The 17,251-nt window shown below is 43.2% G+C and overlaps 2 protein-coding genes across 2 annotated transcripts in view; one reads left to right on the forward strand and one right to left on the reverse strand.

Annotated features, from left to right (window-relative positions):
• Positions 1 to 17,251, reverse strand: part of FARSA (phenylalanyl-tRNA synthetase subunit alpha) — a 350,543-nt gene that overhangs the window by 78,841 nt on the left and 254,451 nt on the right. The gene's annotated exons all lie outside the window — the stretch shown is intronic.
• VAV1 (vav guanine nucleotide exchange factor 1) overlaps positions 1 to 17,251 on the forward strand; it is an 80,142-nt gene that overhangs the window by 16,500 nt on the left and 46,391 nt on the right. Inside the window, exons 2-5 of the mRNA XM_087711005.1 lie at positions 6,589 to 6,705; positions 10,851 to 10,909; positions 15,415 to 15,480; positions 17,132 to 17,240. Coding sequence (XP_087567131.1) covers positions 6,589 to 6,705; positions 10,851 to 10,909; positions 15,415 to 15,480; positions 17,132 to 17,240 — 351 coding nt within the window. The remainder of the gene's footprint in view (positions 1 to 6,588; positions 6,706 to 10,850; positions 10,910 to 15,414; positions 15,481 to 17,131; positions 17,241 to 17,251) is intronic.

Raw genomic sequence — 17,251 nt, forward strand, 5'->3', positions numbered from 1 at the left:
ATGAATCACAACATTAAGGAGGCAGTATAGCTATCCCAAAATTGTATTTCCATTTAAAAAGCTTAGATAATATAATTAGCAGTGCCTAGAATGCTTTATGATAGCCTTCCAAATAGATGGACTTCAGTGTTTTTAGCAAAAGTCAAGAATTTGAGAGGTGAAATCTATGCATCTGCAGGGAATCAACCAGTGGTGGGATTCAGCCAGTTCGCACCTATTCGGGGGAGAACCGGTTGGTAACTTTCTAAGCAGTTCGGAGAACCGGTTGTTGGAAGAAATATTTTGTTTTTTCCCACTTTACAGGGCTAATCCTGTAAGGAAGGCAGGAAGGAAACATTCTGGTGTTGTTTCTAGCCTCATCTTCATTGCCCTGCTTACAGAAACTGCCTCTCCAGTTAACCCTTATTACCATTGTAACAACTAAGGCGAAGTGCACATCAACCTGAGTGACATTGACTTGGCCACGCCCACATGATCACATGACCATCGAGCCCCGCCTACCCAGCTGGTCATTAGGGCAGAGAACTGGTTGGTAGATTATTTGAATCCCACCACTGGAGTCAACATAGGAAAAGATTACTCTGTGATAAGCAGAACTCAATTATGCCTTAGAAATCTGGAATGGTTGACAAGAAATCCTCAAGAAGAACACAATACCTTCTCACAGGTTTTGTTGTTTGGAGGCTATTCACTTATTTTATACATTTAGAGACATCTAGACCAGTGTTTCTCAACCTTGGCAACTTGAAGATGTCCGGACTTCAACTCCCAGAATTCCCCAGCCAGCGAATGCTGGCTGGGGAATTCTGGGAGTTGAAGTCCGGACATCTTCAAGTTGCCAAGGTTGAGAAACACTGATCTAGATAATTGATGATTCAGTAACAATTCAAAGCAAGATTTGTGGATCTGGGTCTATCTGAATAATCTCTCCGTTAGCTGAAACATTCCAACAAGCACTTTGGAAGGCTAATATGCATGTGATTGGCTCTGAATCAGAACATGATATAAATAATATATTCTATCTACAACAATATTCTATAGAATAACTTAATTAACAATAATTCTTGAATCATCTGTTGCATTCTTATTAACTAACAAAATGCAATATGTGTACAACTTTGGCCCTAAGGAAACCCAAAACTTACATCAGCAGCGTGGGGGAATCCTACGTTTTGCAGAAACACAACAAATGCTTAACAACTCCTTCTCCCAAAATAAAGGTTTACTGGGACCATTGGAAACGAAAAATGGAATAGGAGGAATGGGAAACGGTGTGGCTGGCCACATGCTGCATTCTATGATGTTTTCTCCACAGTTCTTTGTATTACAGCGTGTTTATTTTCAGAATGTGGGAATGACATTTTAATGGCATCAAAAATTCATGAAGCACAGAAGTAAAAATAATCAGGGTTGTGGAACCCCAAAGTTTGTATTAAGTATTTAAAAAGCCAAAAAAAAAAAAAATGGGGAGGAAGAGCAGAACTGCTCAGAAAAAAGTCTTAGCACCTTAGGTGAGACCAGATGTGTACATGGTGTTGGTAGAACCTCACAAAGAAGAAGATGAAATGCGCTTCTGTTCTTTTTCTGCCTTGAGTTACTGCTGGAAGCTTTCTCATATATCGTATAGGCCAGCAGGGATTAGTACACCAGAGATCATGATTTGTGAATAGGGCACAGTATGTGCAGAGAATTCCCCAAAAGAGATGGAATTAAGAGATGAATGGCCAGAAGAACCACTGTGCAGTAGCCTTCTTTCATAGTTTAGTTTATAGTTTTATTGATTTGTATGCCGCCCACTCCCGAAGGAGTCCTGGCGGCTTACAATAAAACAAGGGAGGGGGGAATAATACACAAACAACATTAAAATATACAACAATCACAATCTCCGGGGGGCTGGATATATCGAGGGCCCCCCGGCCTGCTGGAGCAGCCAGGACTTAACAGCTTTGCGGAAGGCCGGGAGGGTAGTGAGGGTCCGGATCTCCACGGGGAGATCGTTCCAGAGGGCTGGAGCTGCAACAGAGAAGGCTCTCCCCCGGGGAGTCGCCAGCCGACATTGGCTGGCAGATGGAATCCGGAGGAGACCTAACCTGTGTGATCGAATTGGTCTATGGGAGGTGATCGGCAGGAGGCGGTCTCTCAGGTACGCAGGTCCAATGCCATGAAGGGCTTTATAGGTAACGACCAGCGCCTTGAAGCGGATCCGGAGACTAATGGGTAACCATTATATCCTCTACAGCAGTGGTCTCCAACCTTGGCAACTTTAAGACCTGTGGACTTCAACTCCCAGAGTTCCTCAGCCAGCAAAGCAAAACACCCATGTTACACCTATCCTCCACGAGCTGCACTGGCTTCCCATCGGTCTCCGAACGCGCTTCAAGGTGCTGGTTGTTACCTTTAAAGCCCTACATGGCTTGGGACCTGGATATCTGCGGGACCACCTCCTGCCACATACCTCCCAGCGGCCCATAAGATCTCACAGGCTGGGCCTCCTCCCGGTACCGTCGACCGGGCAATGCCGGTTGGCGACTACTCGTGGGAGGTCTTTCTCTGTAACTGCCCCGGCCCTGTGAAATGATCTACCCGCAGAGATCCGGACCCTTCCCACTCTCTCGGCCTTCCGTAAGGCCACTAAAACCTGGCTGTTCTGGCAGGCCTGGGACTGTTGACCCCAAAATACGGCCCAGCCCCATTTAGAACGGAGTGCATGGTGTGCTGTTTGTAAATCTATCTTTTCTTTCTCTGTATTTTTATTTATTTATTTCTGTACTGTAAGCCGCCCGGAGTCCTACGGGATTGGGCGGCATATAAATGTTATTAAACTTGCAAACTTGCAAACTTGCCAAGGTTGGAGACCTCTGCTCTACAGCATTTAGCATTTTGCTTGGAAAGTGCGTAACGTTCGGGTCAGCATAATTTTCTTCCTACCTCCAATAGCCTCTCAATAACTTGAGAGACCGCCTTCTGCCGATTACCTCCCACAGACCCATTCGATCCCACAGATTGGGCCTCCTCCGTATTCCATCTGCCAGCCAATGTCGGCTGGCGACTACTCGGAGGAGGGCCTTCTCTGTGGCTGCCCCGGCCCTTTGGAACGAGCTCCCCGTGGAGATTCGGACCCTCTCCACCCTTCGGGCCTTCCGGATGGCCGTGAAGACCTGGCTGTCCCAGCAAGCCTGGGGTTGAGTCCCCCCCCCCTACTCGAATTTGCTGTGTCTGTTGTGCTTTTAAACTGTTCGTATTGTCCGATTGTCTTTGTCTTACTTTTTGTAATTTCCCCTCCCTTGGCTTTTGTTCAGCCGCCCTGAGTCCCTTCGGGGAATAGGGCGGCCCACAAATTGAATAAACTCCAAACTCCATCTTCTGTTGCAAATGGAAGGGCAGTGTAGTGCAGCAAGAAGTTGGACCAGATTTGCTATTGTTTTGATGGCTAGGGAAGCAAAGAATGGATGGAAGTATGAGGACCCGGATTGTTGTTGGGGGCCATATGCTGACTCTGTAAAACCGCTTAGAGAGGGCTGAAAGCCCTAGGAAGCGGCATACAAGTCTAACTGCTATTGCTATTGCTAATCTCCAAGTCAAACTTTTTATGTAATAACAGCAGCGCCATCTTATTTAATTCCATCCTGTTCTTCATTCCCCAGCCCGTTATCAGGCTTAAGAGCCGAGGTGGCGCAGTGGTTAAATGCAGCACTGCAGGCTACTTCAGCTGACTGCAGTTCAGCAGTTCGGCTGTTCAAATCTCACCGGCTCAAGGTTGACTCAGCCTTCCATCCTTCCGAGGTGGGTAAAATGAGGACCCGGATTGTTGTTGGGGGCGATATGCTGACTCTGTAAACCGCTTAGAGAGGGCTGAAAGCCCTATGAAGCGGTACATAAGTCTAACTGCTATTGCTATTGCTATCTTTAATTCCTTTGTCATTCCAGGCTGTCACTACACCTTGGTGGTTTAGGGTACGCTGACTAGATTTGAACAATGGAAAGAACTGAAACTCTCCAATCTGTTCTCACACACCAAACGTTATGAAATATGAAACACTATTACAGCATAATTGAGAAATTAGGATGGTTCCCAGCACCAGCTACGATCCTCAGCAGTTTTCTGAAATAAACAAATGCGCTGGGGAAATAGAACACTTTCCTCCACCTACAGTGTATAGGGAAGTCAGTTGTGTGTGCGAGAGAATGGCTTCCGTTCAATTAGCTTCCTATATTGACTTCCTCTCTGTCATAATAATGGCCATTTGGTCTCTGTGCTGATTTCATAGTAAGAGCATAAGCAATGGATAATCTGGACCCAGTTAGGTTAAGGAAGATTGTACTATTTTGTCACAATACCCTAATTTTTGTAAAGTATTTTGGCAACAAATTAAAAGGCATTCGTTTATTACATTTACATCCTGCGTATTTTCAAATTAAGATAGCATACATGGTTCTTACCTTACATTTATGCATAGAACAACCACGTGACACCAATGATGTTAATAGATAGCAAGTGGCTAAAGATTAGTAGGAGACATCATGGCTGAGTAGAAACTGTAGCCTGTGTTTTCCTAAACCCATTTTAACCATTTCTTTGCCTGTAACTACAATACAATACAATACAATACAATACAATACAATACAATACAATACAATACAATACAATACAATACAATACAATACAATACAATACAATAGCAGAGTTGGAAGGGACCTTGGAGGTCTTCTAGTCCAACCCCCTGCCTAGGCAGGAAACCCTATACCGTTCCAGACAAATGGCTATCCAACATCTTCTTAAAGACTTCCAGTGTTGGGGCATTCACAACTTCTGGAGGCAACGTCTGTTCCACTGATTAATTGTTCCCACAGTCAGGAAATTTCTCCTCAGTTCTAAGTTGCTTCTCTCCTTGATTAGTTTCCACCCATTGCTTCTTGTTCTACCCTCAGGTGCTTTGGAGAATAGTTTGACTCTCTCTTCTTTGGGGCAGCCCCTGAGATATTGGAAGACTGCTATCATGTCTCCCCTAGTCCTTCTTTTGATTAAACTACCCAGTTCCTGCAACCGTTCTTTATATGTTTTAGTCTCCAGTCCCCTAATTGTCTTTGTTGCTCTTCTCTGCACTCTTTCTAGAGTCTCCACATCTTTTCCACATCGTGGGGACTAAAACTGAATGCAGTATTCCAAGTGTGGCCTTACCAAGGCATTATAAAGTGGTATTAACCCTTCACGTAATCTTGATTCTATCCCTCTGTTTATGCAGCCTAGAACTGTGTTGGCTTTTTTGGCAGCTGCTGCACACGGCTGGCTCCTATTTAAACGGTTGTCCACTAGGACTCCAAGATCCCTCTCACAGTTACTACTATTCCCTCTATGTAGGTGCAGTTCCATTGAGGATTACATTGAGTGTGGTTGGTCAGCCAGTTACGAATCCATCTGGTGGTGATGCTGTGATGCTGTCTAACCCACATTCTTCTATTTTATCTAGTAGTAGGTTATGGTCTATCTTATCAAATGCCTTACTAAAGTCCAAGTAAACTATATCGACGGCACTCCTCTGGTCCACTAATTTTGTCACTTTGTCAAAGAATGCAATAAGATTAGTCTGGCATGATGTGTTTTTGACCAACCCATGTTGGCTTTTGGCTGTTACTTTGCTTACTTCTAGGTGTTTGCTAATTCGTTGCTTGATTGTCTTTTCCAGAATCTTCCCTGGTATTGAGGTCAGCCTCATAGGTCTATAGCAGTGTTTCTCAACCTTGGCCACTTGAAGATGTCTGGACTTCAACTCCCAGAATTCCCCAGCCACCAAATGCTGGCTGGGGAATTCTGGGAGTTGAAATCCGGACATCTTCAAGTGGCCAAGGTTGAGAAACACTGGTCTATAGTTTCCTGGATCTATTTTTCCCCCCTTTTTTGAAGATGGGAACCACATCAGCTCTTCTCCAGTCCTCTGGCAGTTCCCCGGTGCTCCAGGATCTCTGAAAGATATCGTTCAGTGGTTCTGAGATCTCGCCTGCCAGTTCAGGCAACACTTTTATACAACCTAATTGTGCCATCAGGAGTCTATTCTTCAATCAATTTTATCGGCATGAAATGAAAAAGGGCCTGCCATCAAAGTTCCCCTTTGGATGAATGTGTTAAATTTTGCTTAAATTTCTCTCATTAGTAGGTTATTGAGGAAAACTGCTGTGCCACTATAGCCTTTATTGCAGTGTTTCTCAACCTTGGCAACTTGAAGATGTCTGGACTTCAACTCTCAGAATTCCCCAGCCAGCGAATGCTGGCTGGGGAATTCTGGGAGTTGAAGTCCAGACATCTTCAAGTTGACAAGGTTGAGAAACACTGCTTTATTGTATTTATAAATTCACACATTTTAGAGTGGGGTGAACTTTTTAAAAAAAATATAAACACTGCAGTTCATCTGCATCATTTATTGGTAACTTGGCTCAAAGTTTAGGGGAACCCAGCGTAATCAAACAGAAATTGTTCAGTGTTTTGACTGAATTAACTATACATTTAGTACGATGACTTGCTTGCTAATGTTCTTACTCAATATCACCTATTTCCGACAGCCTCACGGTGTATTCTTTACATTTCCTTTCCAGTTCCTGTGCCTAAAGAATATCCGGACCTTCCTTGCTACCTGCTGCGAGAAGTTTGGCCTGCGGAAAAGTGATCTTTTTGAGGTCTTTGATTTGTTCGACGTAAAAGATTTTGCAAAGGTACTTTTCTCTCCCATTAAAACAGTTTCCATATGCTCCATATGGTAGTTATCAAAGTCCTTTTGATCCTGAATGTTTTATATCAGTGCAAAGAAGTCTTTATGGAATGATTGGATGGAATGGAAGATTTTCAATGAATACTAGTTTCAGTAATGACACCGTGTTGGAAAAATCAGCTTCGATTATTAATATTCGTTATTCTTCCTAGTATTTGCTCCTAAAACCAATTTACAAACCAAATCCTACTTCTAGTAAAATTAGTTAGCTGATGGTGTAATTTCAGCTAGCAGAATACATCACTGTCTTCTATCTCTATCTCCATCATCTACCTATCTCTATCTCTATCTACAAATCAAACATCTGTTCAACTATTGTATTCTTTATTTGCATTTTTATTTGCACTTTTTATTTGCATTTCTTTATTTGCTTTTCATTTGAATGGGCCACAAGGTTGTTTAAAGTATCAGAAGCCATAAAACAACATAATCAATTACATTTCTGAATAGCCAAGTGATGTAAGAATAAAAATAGCAAAAGCGTCAATTCCACCGTGATCCAATCATGTAAGCAAATTTTACAATGCAAGGGGGGAAAAAATGAATAGCAAGTAAAGTCATGTGCAAATTGTAGCAAATTATTTGTCCCAGAACAAGTTCACAATCAAATGTTGTAATGGATAACAAATATGTGTGTACTCCATTATACCCCTCTCGGGATTCTGATACGCTGACTGAGCATGAATCCAGCAAACTAAATTGGCAGGTTTCTGATGCTCAGATTTTAAGATTAGGGACACTTTATTTGTGGCAAAAAAAAAGAAGATGATTATCACTTCAGACAGCTGCAAACTGGATCTGAATAAGCCTTGTTCTGTGTGTGTGTGTGTGTCTCTCTCTCTCTGTGTCTCCCTCCCTCCCCCACCCTCTCATTTCTATCTCTACATACAGAATATATGTCCCAACTGCTTGATAGAGCAAAGCATATTGTGTTATTCTTGGTTTCACTTAAGTGCAGGAATACCAGTGGTGGGATTCAGCCGGTTCGTACCTATTCGGGAGAACCGGTTGGTAACTTTCTAAGTAGTTCAGAGAACCGATTGTTGGAAGAAATCGCCTTTTGTTATTTCCCCACTTTACAGGGCTAATCCTGTAAGGAAGGCAGGAAGGAAACTTTCTGGTGTTGTTTCTAGCCTAATCTTTATTGCCCTGCTTACAGAAACTGCCTCTCCGGTTAATCCTTATTACCATTGTAACAGCTAAAGCAAAGCGCCCATTGACGTGAGTGACTTTGAGTTGGCTACGCCCACACTGTCACATGACCACTGGTCCACGCCTACCCAGCTGGTCATTAGGGCAGAGAACCGGTTGTTAAATTATTTGAATCCCACCACTATTGGTATCCCAATACCTAGCCCTTTCTGAAAGGAGGTGCAATGTAACCTCATTGCATTCCCAGAGCTGCTTTCATTCAACAAGTCTGGGAGCAACCAACGAGCTGTTGCCCACAATAGGATGTGTAGTAGGATACACCTACTACAGCCACATAGCTGGCTGTAGTAGGTGTATCCTAAGGTCTGGCTGTAAGATGTTTAACCTTGTAGCAGAATGTTTCTTTGAAACCACAGATTGTCAAAAAACTAAAGCAGAGTAAAACAAGCCTAGCACACTTCAAGAAAAAGGCATCAAGAAAAAACATGAACTTCAGTCAGACCCTCTTTCTGGAATACCATATCCCACACCCTCTCCCCGCACTCTCTCCCTCCCTATCCTTGCCTCCTTCCTACAGTTGAGAGTATGAGGCCCCAGTGACGTGCGGTGAGGTTTATGGCTGGTGAGGCACTGACACAATTTTTTTTTAGGCTTGTGGACTTCAGCTCCCAGAATTCCACAGCCAGGCATGCTCAGTTCCGATTTAAAGCGACAGCATTTGTTTTTCTCCTTTGCGAAATAAGTTTCCTTCTTTCTTTTTCTTCTCCCTTCCCCTCCTTCCTCCCTCTCTCCCTCCCTCCCTCCCCTCTCAAACACGCACACACACAGTTGGATTGGAGGGAGTCAGGGAGACCACAGGAGGAGGCAGGAAGCCAGTCAAAGGGCCATATTGGCGCACGCACACACTTTCCCCCAGCCCCGGAAGGATCCAGCCCAGCTTCAATGATTACAATGATTTGAAAAGACAACGTGGCTCTGCCTGCAATCAAAGTACACTTGGGGAGGGAGAGCACAAGCGAGCCAGGGTCCTTCCCTCCAGCCTTTGCCCAAAGCCCCACACCAGGAGGATGAAGTTTGAAATCCTCTCCCTCCCTCCAACCCACACGTACCTTTTCCAGCTGTTTCAGAGAGGATTTCAACTCTGCTCTTGCCTGCCATCATGAAAAGAAAAAAAATGTAAAAGGAAAAAGGCAAGAGCTGAGGTCAGGCTGAGCTAGTTGCTCCCAGAGTCACCGTGGATGACTCTGCTTAACTGTTTAAAAAAGCCTCTTAAAAAGCGCCCTCTACAGGCGGGACTGACTGCACGTCCCTGGAGGGCCCAAGGTCACCCAGCTAGCTTTATGCCTAACACAGAACTAGAATTCAGGGTTTCTATCCTGATGTCTTATCTACCATCCTAGTCTAGTTCTCTAAACTTCATTGTCCAATTCTAGAAAAAATATGAAAGACTTCCTTTAGACAGCATTCAGGTAGGATGTTCTTATCCAGTGGTAGGAATAGTTTTATTAACAGTATGTAATGGGTTTATTTATTTTGAATTATATCATTTTCATTTTGGCCAGGGGCAGAACCCTAGGGGCTAAAGGGCGAGCATTTCCAAATTCTTTGAAATGTTCTGTTTCCAAAATAGGGAATTTTGATAGCCCTGATTAAAAGCTTCATCATCTCGGGACCCTTTAAGAGCTCATTTAAGAGCTGAGGGCTGAGAAAGAGTGATTTGCTGCCTGAATTTACGTCTGAGGCCAAATTTGAAGTAGGGGATTTCCGGGTATTGTTCTGAATCACCATCCTACAGTCACTCTATAGAATAAGCGTAAAAAGAAGAAAAATCCTTTTGTCATCTTTAAGATGTCATATTTATCATGACAGCCATTCTTTATATAATGACTGAGGGATTTTGCTGCTGGAGACAAAACCCAGAGAATAGCCCCCAATCTTATAACCCTGGGTGAATTTGGGGGGGGAGGTCAGGAAGCATGTGCATTCTCCCTCTCTCCCTCCCCCTTCTCTCTCTCTTATAAACTGACATACCCTTGAAGAGTGTTCGGAGACTTCAGCTTGTCCAGAATGCAGCCGCGCGAGCGATCGTGGGTGCGCCTCGGTACACCCACGTTACATCTATCCTCCGCGAGCTGCACTGGCTGCCTATCGGTCTCCGGATACGCTTCAATGCGCTAGTCGTCACTTATAAAACCCTACATGGTATTGGACCTGGGTACTTGAGAGACCGCCTCCTGCGAATCACCTCCCAAAGACCCATTAGATCCCACAGATTAGGCCTCCTCCGAATTCCATCTGCCGGCCAATGCCAACTGTCGACCACCCGGAGGAGGGCCTTTTCTGTGGCTGCTCCGGCCCTCTGGAACGATCTCCCCGTGGAGATTCAGACCCTCGCCACCCTTCAGGCTTTCCGTAAAGCCGTTAAGATCTGGCTGTTCCAGCAGGCCTGGGGCTGCTGAGTTCCACCCCCACTCGAACTGGTTGCGCTTGTTGAGATGTTAAATTGGTTCTGTATTGTTGTCTGTTTTTTGTCTGTTCCTTTTGTATTGTGTCCCTTCCCTACCGGTTTGTTAGCCGCCCTGAGTCAACACCACCAGGTTAAAGTATGTGACTCTTACCTCTAGGGATGGTTTACAAGACTGCCTGGAGAAAAATTGGGGAGTGTATAAGTTAAAATGGATTTCAGACTAGAATTATTTTGGGGATAAGGATATCATTCGCTCCCATGTTGGGACATAAAATCTATCATCAGTCAGATTTTTGCGATCCTTTGGTATTATGCACATAAGCGCATCATTTTTAATCTGCAAAACCTGTCCTGACCTGAAAGGTAATATTTAAATCAATGAGGATTTAGTAATTAAATCCTATGATGTCATGATCTGCACATCTCTGAATCTTTGTCCTTTTTTGTTGTTGTTCCCTTCTTTCCTGCAGGTAATTGATGCTTTATCAATACTCTCATGGACGCAAGTTGCCCAAAAGAAAGGCTTCGTGTAAGTGCAAAACTAGTTAATGTATAAGCTATTCAGAGACATTTGTACAATTTTCATTTAAACACATGCTTTTAATCTGATTTGCCTTTAATTTAAGCTTCTGACAGCATACAACATGTAAGTCTCAGAAGCTACAGGTAGTAGCGAAATAATGGTTTGCTGCTAATAGGGGAAACGTGCTCCTCCAGAGCAGAACTAATTTGAAATTATTTGCTTTCTGACCTGATTAAAATCTTCTTCTTCCTGGTTTCCCCCCACAATTTGCAGGATTCCATTTCAGATCAATAAATGCCATTTCATGTCCATGTCAGCTGTGTCCTGCCACCTTCACTTTGGTCTTCTGCATGGACACTTCCCAACAGTGTTAAAGTGGCAGACAGTATAGATGGCAAAGTAGGTTGCTACCAGTGGTGGGTTTCAAAAATTGTTGGAACCTACTCTGTGGGTGTGGCCTCCTTTGTGGGAGTGGCTTGCCACCCATGTGACTGGATGGGAGTGGCTTGCTGCCCATGTGACTGGATGGGAGTGGCTTGCCGCCCATGTGACCGGATATGAAATTATAAATTAGTACTTAGGTCGGTCCAAGTAGAGTCAATCTGAGAGAGTTAGTTGGCGCGTTGCCCAGCACAATTAACTCACCTTATCTTCTTAGCCCGAAGAAAAGGTAAACAAGCTGTCAGACGGCTGATGGATTGCTCATCAGACAGTTTAACGCAACCAGGATTCCGGAGCTGTAATGACAAGCTCCCACCAGCAAGCCCCTCCCCCACCGGAAGCCCAAACCAGAAATATTTTGTTGGCTATTTGAAAGGGAGTATAATATATATTTAATTTTACACATGTTAGCAGCTGCTGGAATTGTGTTTGCACAACAGTGGAAAAACAGAGATATGTAAATGAATAAATATTACAATGTGCAGGAATAAATAAATTGACAATTAAAATCAAGAAGTCTTTGAAAACCTTTGCACGTGGGATTGGTTTTAGCAATTGCCAACTAATGGAAACAGAAATTAGAAATCCAAAAGTATGAAAGAAAGCACCAATTATGTAAGAAAGGTCCCTAAAATGTATAAGGAAATATTACTAGATCATTATTAATGCGTAGATAACTGCGGGACATTACACACCCACCAGTGGTGGGTTTCAAAAAAATTTGGAACCTCTTCTGTAGGTGTGGCCTGCTTTCCGGATCCACTGGTGGAACCTCTTCTAACCGGTTCGGTAGATTTGACAAACCGGTTCTACCGAACAGGTGTGAACTGGTAGGAACCCACCTCTGGTTGCTACTCATAATATACGGCTGTTGATCCATGTGTAGAGACAGGAATTACCTGATAGACTTGTCATCTGATCCTGGTGTCACCTGCTCCAAGTCCTGTTCAGGGCCACCCTTGTGGGAGGGTGTTTCCAGCAGCACCATTAGGAGGAATGGACCTTGCTGCCTCTTGGCTCAGTTTGAGTGACAGTTATATAGTATGGCATTAAGGTACATCAGGAACCTCCTTGCCAGATGTAATTTTGTTTGCTCAGCCCAAACACTGAAAAAAGGTTTGCTGAGGATACTATTCTCCCTGGAGGTAAAGGTGGCATTGATTAGACATTAAGCCTTTTCAGCAGTGACTTTTGCATTTTGGATCATTCTTCCTATACAGGTACAAATTGGTCCTGGATCTACTTGAATTTTGCAAGACTGTGAAGATTATCCTATTTCAATGTCCTTTTGATTGAGGATAATTGCAGAGAACCCATGAATTATTGATTTCCACTGTATTGTTCTGGAATAATGTTAATCCCATGTTTAAAAGCAACTGATGCTCTAGAATTAGAGGAAGTTTTGTGAGGTGGCTGAGCCTATTCAGTCCAGCTGCCCGTGATCACTTGCCTCCTTCCCTTCCCCATCCCCATTCACACATTAAGGAGTGTGATGGATATCTTCCTGCCAGCTAACAACTTTTGGTTGAAAATGACAGCAAAGCTGGGAGATCCCCACATTCTTGTCCTTAAGGCCACATTTGCACTATAAATAAGAGCAGCACCATCTCTGACATGATTGGGTTTGCAGGAAATTTTATGTTATTCCACTTTTCTTCAAGATCAAAGGGTAATGAATAGTGCTTTAAGCTTAGCTGGGGGAAGCTAAGAACCCAGAGAATGTGTATCAGAGGTTTCCCATCCAAATAGACAAAAATATTGAATGGATAATTTGCTTTCATCTTACGGCTTTATGACGAAAAATTTATGGGGCAATAGTTTCATTGCAGCATAAGCCTTGACTAACTAAGTCATTAGATGTAGCCCATGGACTTGTGCCTAATAAATGCATTCACTCTTAAAGTGCCCAGGGATTCTTTCTTGGGTGGACAGTATTATCCCCCTAGAATTTATGCCACAGACCTCCTACATTAATAGCACAGTGAGGCAGGTGGCGCAGTGGTTAGAGTGCAGCACTGCAGGCTACTTCAGCTGACTGTTAGTTGAAGTTCGGCGGTTCAAATCTCACTGGCTCAGGGTTGACTCAGCCTTCCATCCTTCCGAGGTGGGTGAAATGAGGACCCGGATTGTTGGGGGCGATATGCTGACTCTGTAAACCGCTTAGAGAGGGCTGAAAGCCCTATGAAGCGGTATATAAGTCTAACTGCTATTGCTATAGGTCTTCCTTTTTTACCATGACTTAGATTAAGGATGAGAAGCAGGCTTGCCGAGGTGGCACAGTGGTTAGGGTGCAGTACTGCAGGCCACTTCAGCTGACTGTTATCTGCAGTTCAGCGGTTCTAATCTCACCGGCTCAAGGTTGACTCAGCCTTCCATCCTTCCGAGGTGGGTGAAATGAGGACCCAGACTGTGGGGGCGATATGCTGACTCTGTAAACTGCTTAGAGAGGGCTGAAAGCCCTATGAAGAGGTATATAAGTCTAATAAATAAATAAATAAAATAAAATTTTGGGACATCCATACAATAAAGACATTGACTATGATTTCATTGAAGAGGATTTTTGACACATAACCTTGGAACTATTTTACCAGCATACTTTTAATTTCTGTTTGATGTAAAAAAGACAAAGCACGCAGTGTTTTCCCTTTGACTTACTTTGGGAGGATGTAGGCTTGGGAGCAGAGGTGGGTTCCTACCGGTTCGCACCGGTTCGGTAGAACCGGTTCATCAAATCTACCAAACCGGTTAGAAGAGGTTCCACCTGTGGACCCGGAAAGCAGGCCACACCTACAGAAGAGGTTCCAAAAGTTTTTGAACCCCACCACTGCTTGGGAGGCAGCTGCAGGAATCCTACACAGTCAGTATTCCCTGCTATTTGGTATTTGGTATTTATTAATGCTTATAGGCATTAATAATAGGCCGCCCTTTTCCCTGAGGGGACTCAGGGCGGCTTACATAAAATAAGGGGGGGGGGGTTTAAACAGACAATAGACACAAACAATACATAGAAGTAAAATAGTAAGCAACATTCATTCATCATTCGGGTGGGGACAATTATCTTTGTCCCCAGGCCTGACGGGCTAGCCAGGTCTTAAGGGCTGTGCGGAAGGTCTGGACGGTGGTGAGGGTACGAATCTCCACGGGGAGATCGTTCCAAAGGGTCGGAGCTACTACTGAAAAGGCTCTCCTCCGTGTAGTTGCCAGTCGGCACTGACTGGCAGATGGAACTCGGAGGAGGCCTAATCTATGTGATCTAATTGGTCGCAGGGAGGTAATTGGCAGGAGGCGGTCTCTCAAGTACGCAGACCCACTACCATGAAGGGCTTTATGGGTGATAAGTAGCACCTTGAAGCGCACCCGGAGATCAACAGGTAGCCAGCGCAGCTCGCGGAGGATAGGTGTTATGTGGGTGAACCGAGGTGCACCCACAATCACTCACGCGGCTGCGTTCTGGACTAGCTGAAGTCGCCGGATGCTCTTCAAGGGCAGCCCCATGTAGAGCACATTGCAGTAAACATTGCTAAGTGTTTGCCTGAGATGGACTGGCGTTTTCTGATTTGGTCGGGCCCCTGTGCTGTGTTGTCTCTTCCCCCGTTGAGGTAAGGATGGTCTCAGTTCTCCTAAGCCTCCAAAAGTCTCTCATGATCCAGTTGTGCCAGCGGGCCAGGGGACTTTAGGGATTCCCTTCATCTATTAGGATTAGGATTTATTTCATTTATATGCCGCCCTTTTCCTCAAAGGGGACTCAGGGCGGCTCACAACTCAGTCAAGGGAAAGGAGGTACAAACAGGGGATAAAAAAGACAAACAAACAATACACAATTTAAAACACACAACAACCATACCATACCATATTATTCTTCTTTTAGCTGTTTATTGTATTGCTTTTTAATGTTTGCTAATGATAATGATTTTAGTTATTGCACAGCCCAGAATCACTTGCTTTGTGAAATGGGTGGCTTTAAAAATCTCCAAATATTGTGAATATTACTTTTAATATTCTATAATTGCACGATTTGCACCGTGGCTATTTTTTGCCTGACCTTGAGCATTTTTTTTATTACTTTACAGGCCATTTCCCACAGAAGAGAGCATTGCAGACGATGACATCTACAGTGGCTTATCAGATCAAATTGAGTAAGAAGATCTTTACTTTGAGAAGGGAAAGATATTCATGGACTGAAATTGCTTTTGATTTTGGGGGTGGATATGGGGTGGAAGGTCTTGAATTAATATGCAATTACAAATTCAACAAGTAAAGCATTTTGTGTTACTGCACGTTGAAAATCTGCAGAATTTTTTACTGTTGTAGGCTTTCCGACCTAGCCATGCTTCTTTTTGTATATATGTAAAAAGTTTATTTTTTCATTTTCATAACAAATAACCACCTGTATACTGTCACATAACCAACATTATTTTATATTATTAAGTATTGACATCAATTCGTTTTACCATCAACCCCCCAAAACAATTATTGGCTCTTCTGCTCTTCTTTGTACCCTATCCATCACTTTCTTCTCCCTCTCTCCTCCTCCTCCCTACCTCCTTTCTTCCCTCTGTCCTCCTTCCCTTCTCTACTTCCCCTTCCTCTCTCCTTCTCCTCTCTCCCCTTTCCACTCCTCCTTTCTCTCCTCCTCTCCCCCCTCTCTCCTTACCCTCTCTTCTTCCCTTACCTCTCTCCTCTCTTCCACACTCTTCATCTCATTTACTTGGTGTATTTCAGCCTCTGAGCAAGCTTCATTTTATGTTGATGGTATTTATAATTTCATTTCAGTAAACATCTTTAATTTTAACATATATCCTCCTCCTCCTCCTTATTTTTTGAAAGAGAAAAAAAGTATACATATATAGCAATTATATTTTAACACCCACACAAAACTTATTATTGGCTGGGAGGTGGACCTGATTACAATTCCCAGCTATTCCCATCATAATATTGTATAGTTATACATCATTACATGCCCCAAATTTTTAGTTCTGTCTTTATAATCTCAATAATTTTCCATTATAATTATGTTTCATGTTCCCCCTCCATTTTTCCATATCTTAACTTAGCTTACATTTAATTGTCTTTAAATAACAATCCTTGCTGTTCAATGTTCATTACAATTCCATTGGTCTGCTATGGAAAATAGCAAGAACTCTGACACAATACACACCTCACTTTGTTCATCTTAAGAATTCTATATGCATCCATATTTCCTATATTTTAACGTATATTTAATTATCTTTCCATTATCATATTCAATCAATTAGTTTAATTATCATGTAAAAGAATAAATCACATACCTCTACTTCAGAGGTGGGTTCCTACCAGTTCGCACCTATTCGGTAGAAAAATGTTTTCTGGGGAAAATGTTTTCACATATTATGTAGGTTCCTAGACTAACAAACATGCAACGGCATCTTCCACAGACTCTGGAGAAATGCAATAAGCTGTTAGAATAAGTGAAAGATATCATATGAAGAACCTACAGTTCTGCTTTTAAGGGAAATGGCATACTGGAAGTGCATTTAAGGTCTTGTTAAGTGATATTATTGTTGGTAGGAAGCTTAGCTATACACCATATATTTCAATACCAAGGGATAGAGATACAGGCCTTCAAAAGTCACATTTTGCCACTTTGGGAGCACCAGAATCTAATATTATCCAGATGATTTCTTATAATCAGACTGCCGCTTGGAGTGAGCTTTTCTAAAATGTTGGATTTCCCACCTTTCTCTGGGAAAGGCTGTTCTTGTACTATTTACAACGTGGGGTTGTTTTTTTTGTTTCCTTGTTCACCAGTGACACTATGGAGGAAGATGATGACCTTTATGACTGTGTTGAGAATGAGGAAGAGGAAGGGGATGAGATCTACCAGGACCTGATGAGATCAGAGCCTAGTGGCACGCCAGTAAGTAGCTA

Source organism: Thamnophis sirtalis, unplaced genomic scaffold (assembly GCF_051295495.1).
Source record: "Thamnophis sirtalis isolate CommonGarterSnake01/CBP01778 unplaced genomic scaffold, rThaSir2_p1.2 scaffold_3, whole genome shotgun sequence".
Taxonomy (NCBI): domain Eukaryota; kingdom Metazoa; phylum Chordata; class Lepidosauria; order Squamata; family Natricidae; genus Thamnophis; species Thamnophis sirtalis.